At 34.0% G+C, this 7,852-nt stretch overlaps 1 protein-coding gene and 1 long non-coding RNA gene across 3 annotated transcripts; one reads left to right on the forward strand and one right to left on the reverse strand.

The window, feature by feature from the left end:
• Positions 1–1,693: 1,693 nt before the first annotated feature.
• LOC111396070 lies at positions 1,694–6,325 on the reverse strand. Its single transcript, XR_002702930.1, has 4 exons — positions 6,002–6,325; positions 4,904–5,068; positions 1,986–2,052; positions 1,694–1,888 (listed from the first exon to the last, which is right to left on the reverse strand). It is a non-coding gene; the product is annotated as an uncharacterized LOC111396070 (long non-coding RNA).
• LOC111396069 (squamosa promoter-binding protein 1-like) lies at positions 4,462–6,364 on the forward strand. 2 transcript variants are annotated; one of them, XM_023022341.1, is made up of 2 exons: positions 4,462–5,086; positions 5,965–6,364. In XM_023022341.1, the coding sequence occupies exons 1-2, from the start codon at positions 4,788–4,790 to the stop codon at positions 6,119–6,121; spliced, it is 456 nt and encodes a 151-aa protein (XP_022878109.1). In that variant the 5' UTR covers positions 4,462–4,787; the 3' UTR covers positions 6,122–6,364. The 2 variants fall into 2 exon arrangements, with proteins under 2 accessions (XP_022878109.1, XP_022878110.1); XM_023022342.1 differs by having other exon boundaries at positions 4,467–5,086; positions 6,019–6,364.
• The last annotated feature ends 1,488 nt before the right edge of the window (positions 6,365–7,852 follow it).

A 7,852-nucleotide genomic window follows, 5' to 3' on the forward strand; every position in this document is an offset into this window, starting at 1 on the left:
AATGATGATGGGTTCCATACTAATGATTAAAGACATTAATAAACTTTTTTTTAATATGATTGAAAAATGAACTCCAAAAAAAAAAAAAAGTTTGTAATCAGTTGTAATTTTTTTAAAAAAATAAATTTACATTAAAGATTATAACTGAATACGTGAAAATAAAAATCTAATATATTATGGCTTGTCGTGGTAAATATAATTTTTATTCCAGCTCGTACTAAGGTGGACCAAACTAATGTGCATGCTAATGAATTTAATATTTGTACCAACATGATAGAGATGGTCACCGAAGTGTCACAAATAAAGCTAGGTAGCCACTTTGCTGCAATTCAATTGGCTACAACAAATCTAGCATGGTATAAAAGGACACATCAATATACACGTGGCCAATCAAGAATGGTTTTCTCTCTTTCAATTATTGGACCATCCAATTCTTATTTTACAATTGATGGGATTAAATCCCTCTTTAAATATGACTACTAGGTCTTTTAGAAATATTTTGCAGATTGAAGTGTTCTAGCTTTCAAAATGGAAAACGTTTACCGTAATTTGTACCCACAAACAAACAAAGTTTGTCGCAGACAACAAGTGCATGAACTTAGTTTGAATAAGATAATATTATATACATTATACTGTAACCTTGTTTAGTAGGGATTAAAATCTAAGGAAAATTTCATAAGAGTTTAAGTTTCACCCATTTCAAAATCAAGAAAATAAGTTCCAAATTTTAAAAATTAGATTTTTATTAAAATTTATTTAAGATTTATTTAATTATTTAATTGATTAAATATATTTACGTCATAGATGTATACAATTTACTCATAAATTAATAATTTAATTAGTCACTTATTATTTTTTGGTCACAAATTATAAATTTTATGGTTTAAAAAAAATTTACGATCACAGTTCAAAAATTTTGTAAATCACAGTTTATTCATCGGTCAAAAATTAAAAAATTAATTAGTCACGAATTAATTTTTAGTCACAACATATCAAATTATTAGTCACAAGTTATTCCTTGATTACAAATAAAAAATTTTATAGGTCACAAATCACAAATATTATATGTCACAACTTATTAGACAGTCACAAATTATTAATTTTTTAAGTCATACATTATTTCTTGATCACAATTTATTTTTTCATTGGTCACATATTATTTATTGGTTACAGATCAACCAATTCAGTGATTACAATCAATCAAATAATTTGTGACAACTACCAATACTTACGACCACCACTTCAATGCTACCACCACAGTCACCGCCAACCACCACCAGCGACGTCGCCCACCGCCACCACCATCGACATTACCACCACTATAACACCAATAGCAACACCACCACCATCGCGGCGAGCGCCACACGAACAACGACGCTAAGGCATTGCACACTGACCTATACTACTACCATAGCCACCACTATAAAGCTAGGGTTGGCAACGGTTCGGTTCCATTAAAACCATCACTGAACCGCCAATTTTTTTGGCTACAACATAACCACGTAAGTCGGTTCGGTTAGATTCGGTTCATATCTCGGTTCGGCTCGTTAATAACCACGAAAATAAATTATTTTTTATAAATCCAGCCGTTAAATTAAAAAAAAATTATGAAAAAAGTCAATGAAAACAAAAACATAATACTAAGCCAATGTAGCAAACAAGATCACAAATGAAAATGCAAACAATGTCCCAATTCTCAAATGCAAAATCTAAATTTAACAAACAATATTATCAACATAACAAAACCAAACAATATCTTTGTCCCTTAATCCTTGTACATTGAATTTGATTCCTACTCAATAACTCAAAAGCTCCAACCTCAATTTATATTCAATCTTCATTCTTCCCACAACTCTTACCAGCATACATCAAAACTCAAAACTGATTCCTATATAGTAAATAAGAAATGTAAGTAGAGTAATAATACAAACATATTACCTAATTCAGAATGGTCTTAACTAAAGATTTAAACAAAAAAAATATACCTCTTCATCAACATCCTCGTCACCAAACCTTGCACAAGCTCCAAAGTATGATGAAGTAGCAGAATTTCTACACACAAAAGAGAAAAAATTAGCAATAAAATACCCTCCTATTTGGGGATGGCGATGCCAAGCAAGAAAGAATACGGTGTGGAGAAGAAAAAAAAATTTGGGGACGCACTGTAGAGACTCGAGTGAAGACGGCTGTCGGCTAATGTCTTGTGGAATTTGATTCCAATTTTCTTTGTGATAGGGTTAGTACTTAGTAGGTAAGTGGTAGCTAGGTTAGGTTACTTATGGGTCAGTAATGGGCCATAAATTTTGGGCTAGACGAATTATAATAGAAAGAATAATGGAAAGTCTAATAGCCCAATTTTAATCTATTTGGGGCGGAGCAACGACGCAAATACTATACCCGTCCCACCTCGAATCATGTCACTAAAATCAAATACCATATATGCCCTATTGCACCATCGGTTCAATTTTTTGCCCCATTCGATTCGATTAACTATGGTTTTCAATTTTGACAATTTGAATTGTCATCTCTATATAAAACTGTCACATACAAAACAGCACCCAAAATTGCCACCACATAAACACCACCTAACACTGCCACCACAAAAACACTACCCAAAGCCGCCACCTCACAAGCACCATGAACACTACCACACAAAATCAGAAAAACACCACAGCCACCACCACAAAATCTCTACCATACAAAAACACCATCACCTAAGAAGAGTCACCGGAGTGAGATGGTGGATCTGCCTCGCAAATACTGCTTCATCGACACCCGATCACGAATCACAAATTACAGCTCACAATATTTGTCTAACATTGCCGATTAACATAGTCAGGGCATTGTACAGATCGAGAAGCGTGTTGAGCGACGACGACGATGGAGAAGAGAAAGTGAGGGATAGGAAGAGACGAGCGAGGGAGAGGGAGGAGATGGGGGCAACCGTCGCCGGAGAAGAAAAAGTGAGGGAGAGAGAGAGAAGAGCGAGGGAGATGGAAAAGATAGGGGTTGTGTCTTTTGCTTGGTAGTGAGTAGGGTGTCTTCTTTTTTTTTGGGTAATTAGTTTATTTAAATAATTTAAAAATTTTGATTTTTGAAATGTCAAACTTCCCATCTGGTTTACGAATTTGGAATAATTAAAATATGGTTTTGTGTAATTTCCACCAAAATCTAAGGGGGTGTTTGAGTCATATTATTTTTGAAAAATGTATTTTGAAATAATAGATTGATGAAAAATGTGTGGTTAAAAAAAGGGAGGGAAAGTTTTTTATTTGCATGTAATATTATTTTAATGAAGAATTTATGGTTAAAAAGAAGAGAGAAAAATGTATTTCAAAAAAAATGGAAATCAAACACCCTTTAAATTTTAACCTAAATCAGAGTTAACAATTAATTTTAATCACATATTTCATGATATCAAAAACTTTTCAATCACATATTTCAATAACTTTTATCAAAATGTACTAAAAATCTTATTCTAATCTCATTAACAAGGCTATTTATTTTTGGACTAGTCTATTTGTTCACTTTTAGTTTACAAATCCTTTATTTTTAGTAATTACATATGTTCAACTTGTAGTATTCATTTAACCTGAATGTGTGAGACATAAAGCCTTCCAATAAGTACAATTATACAATCACGAGCGATTTAATGAAACAAGTGTTTTGTCATTTGTATCAACTTGTGTATGTGTTATGATAGAATGACTAACATTCTTTCAGTAATGTAGATTATTAGTGTTCTTTTTACTTTCGTCATGTCTCCAACAATTTAGACTTTCAACTTATTGACACAGTGAATTCATAATTTTCTTACCAAACTTAAACTTTTGGATGGAGAGTTGCTAACTCAAAGCTCTTTCGCTTCACACTTACTTTCATTAGCTCTGTAGTACAGACATTAACTTTTTTTATGACCGTGGGTATCCAGACAGCTTACGCGTACATCAACTAATCCCATAAGACCTTGAAATTTACAGTCGAGTACTCACCTCAATGGCACTGAGGGGACTCGAACTAGTGACCATTGGGTAGCAAACAAAATGCTTGACCACTGACCTACCTCTCAAGGTTAGCACAGACACTCTAACTAGGATAGCATGTCCGTATCAAATACGTATCGACACTCTTCGAACACTCTATAATAATCATTGTTGTTTCTTACTATAGTTATTATATATTTTTAATTCAAAATTATTAATAAATAATAAATAAGTACTCATATTTAAAAGATTTCAATAAGCAAAATCAATTATAAGTATAAAACTAAATTTATACTATATAAATAAAAAATTTTAAAGAAGTTAATTAACGTGTCGACGTGTCATGTCGTGTCGGTACTTTTTTGAAAAATCACGAGTCAACGTATCCAACACGTATCGTGTTGGACACATGTGTCCATATCGGTACATCATAGTCCATTAAACTCAGAAATTCACCAACTAGACAGCACACGCATGGCAGGTCATCATAATTGCATGCTCCTCCAAGGACTCACTCTACATTAGGTCAATTGGCATGTTATTATCTCATCTAATAATGTGGGGTCACATTAAAGTCCTTAAAGTTTTGATTGGAAGGCCAATACTGGTTTCAATATGTTTGAACCCATCTTAACCTCATAATACTGCAATCCGCAAAAGTCTAGACATTTAAGAAAAGGAGAATGGCACTTGTGGTCCTCTTATTCTTGCTCATTTTTTCACTATCCTTAACTTCAAGTTTCACTTTTTTCACTTTCTCCCACTTGTCCATACAATTTTATCATAATTTCTTGTTTCTAAGGCATGGAAACAAGCCTAGCAGAAGTAAAGAGGGATGCAAAGGAAGCTACATTGGTTAAGGAAGAGGAAGATGGGGAAGATGAAGACGATAAATATATGAAGAGGGCATTGACTCTTACCACAATAAGGGCATCAAGTGCAGGAGGTTCCGTGCAGCCTTGTTGTCAGGTACAAGACTGTACTGTGGATATGGCTGGTGCTAGACCATATCATCGCCGGCACAAAGTCTGTGAGTTTCACTCCAAGGCTCCTGCAGTTCTTGTAGCTGGGCTCCAACAACGTTTCTGCCAGCAGTGCAGCAGGTTCAAATATTAAAACATTTGCAGTAATTTAAATTCTTTCTATCTGTTTCTGCATACTTGTTTGTGAATACAGACGGGCATAGAACTTCTAATTTATGGTCAATAGACAAAACTACAAACTGATCAGTTAACTGAAAGAGGACAAAATAAGGCAGTGTAGTATTTTTTTTTGCAATTCACCAAGGGAAATTTAGCCAACACTATATTAACACCTAAACAATTGACAAATTAATGAACTGAATAAGCAGCAACGGGAATATTTGCTATAAAAGAAGAATATTTTGAAGAAGGCGTGTAATGACATTAGTTGTATGATATTATGAGTTCATAAATAGACATTGCACAATAGTATGATTCCCAAATGTAACCTACTTGAAATACAGACCGGAGGCTAATAAATTACTTTAAAATCAGAGCAGAGTATAACGGTAGGTCCCAATCAGAATGTGTACACGCATAATGAGGCCTTTGGTTGGGGTTCTTATGGAGAACATGTTAATAAATAGTTGATTTTATGTAATTGAAATTTTATTTCTATGTAATTGTAATTGATTTAAAAGTAATCAGAATTGAAATGGTCAAAGATGCGAGTTCATAAATTTCAAACAAGCATGGTAATGGACATCCTTAGATTCAAAATCACAAAATACAAATTAATCCAGCAAGCAACCTATAAAAAAAAACATACTTGGGAATTTCATCAAACATTTTAAAGACGTCTGTAGATTATCATATGAATGACATATAGTTTTTATAATCTTGTACTACGTTTTTTAGCCAAAAACAAAAACTGATTATGGATGTTCTACGGTACACTAATTTGCATTATTTAACTGTTTCCAATTGCTACAATACTCAATCGCTTGGGCCAACTTAAGAATGAAAAAGCAAAACAGGCTTCATTTGTATGGTTACCGGATTCCATCCCGCAGGTTTCATGAGGTATCAGAATTTGATGAAGTCAAAAGAAGTTGCCGTGGGCGCTTGGCGATGCACAATGAGCGACGCCGCAAAATCCTAAATGATTCTCTTTGATATGATACTGATCTTGGAGGAAATCAAATTAATCACTACAAATATTAAATTGTGAATTCTCTAAGAAACGCATATAAAATGCTCTCTCTCTTCTGTCAATTTCTGGATTTCTTCTGATGTAGTTTGTCGATCAAACAATAAAGAGTGCGTTGGATTAAGCTTCAAAATTTACTAATAAGTGAATATAGCCTAAATTTGAATTTTAAATAAATGCAATGACATGTTGTGGGTTTTGCTAGTGTATATGTTAGTTTTTTTTATTACATCTTGTGAAAGAGATTACATATCGCACATGTATAGCTCTATTTTTTCTCAAATTCCTTTTTAATCACACGATCTTCCAATAAGCATCAATTTGAAAATATGAGGGAGAGAAATGATCTTGGAATCATAGTCGCCTTGTATGTAATGACACTCTACTTCAATACGTTTGGTGCGTTCATAATACACAGGATTAGCCGAGTAGGCTGTGATTGAAAAATAGCATATTCTACTAGAGGACCACGTAGATACACAATCTTAGAATATGAAGCTAACATAGAGCAATATTCAATCTCAGTGGAGGACTTAAAAACACAATTCTACTTCTTACATTTCTAAGAAATGAGAGCATCACCTAGAAAAATACACCACCCAGTAGTAGATTAATGAGAATCGGGGCAATCGCCTAGTCAGCATCACTATAAGTGGTGAGTTTAAGAGACATGACCCTAGGGAAGAATAGACCACGATGAAGTGTCCCATTAAGATAGCGAATTATGCGGTGGACAACTATTAATGTAGATGACGCGGAGCATGCATACATTTGTTGATGGTATGGACTACAAAGAAAATATCCGGACGTGTGATAGTGAGATAGATGAGAATACCGACAAATTTCTAGTATAAAGTATGGTCTGGAATAATAGCACCTTCATCTTTTCGATATTTAAGATTAACCTCTAACTGAATATCAACTGAGATGGCTTCAAATAAATCAGGGAACCTAATCAAATCTTGAATATATTTATGTTGATTCAAGAAAATACTATGTAGTGCTTTGTAAACTTCTAAGCTAAAGAAGTAAGGCTGTGATCAAACCTTCTAAGTAAGGTTGTGATCAAATCCAGAAATAATAATACCCACATATAACAAGAAAATGATGCTAGCAGTACTCTTGTAAAAAGAACAGAGATGCTTTATACTGACTTTGAATGAAGGAAAAAACCAAAAGAGTACGATAGAACTTGTCAAATCATACTCGAAGATCCCGTTTCAAACCATGTAGGAAGCGTTTTAGCTTACATACAGAGTTAGTTGAAGGAGAGGCATACCAGATGGACCATTCATATAAATAACTTGAGATCTCTATGCAAGAATGTGTTCTTCACATCCATTTGATATAAAGACCACGACCAAAAAGTCGCAAGCGATAACAAGAAGTGAACAGTGGTCATTTTAGCCAAGGGAGCAAATGTCTCATCATAGTCGATTCCACCTGACATTACCTCAAGCAACCAATCAAGCTTCATAATGCTCGAGAGAACCATCAAAACGAAATTTGACTAAGTACACCCATTTACTTCCAATAGGTTTTATAGCCTGTGGACATAGCACAACATCCTAGGATTGGTTGGCCTCAAGGGACTCTAGTTTTGCACTCATTGCCTATTGCCAACATTGTTGTTACATAGCCTTTCTATAAGACAATGGTACGAAAATTGAGTAAAAGTAGCAGAAATAGAGCTATGG

The sequence above is a fragment of the Olea europaea genome, chromosome 6, assembly GCF_002742605.1.
Source record: "Olea europaea var. sylvestris chromosome 6, O_europaea_v1, whole genome shotgun sequence".
NCBI classification, from domain to species: domain Eukaryota; kingdom Viridiplantae; phylum Streptophyta; class Magnoliopsida; order Lamiales; family Oleaceae; genus Olea; species Olea europaea.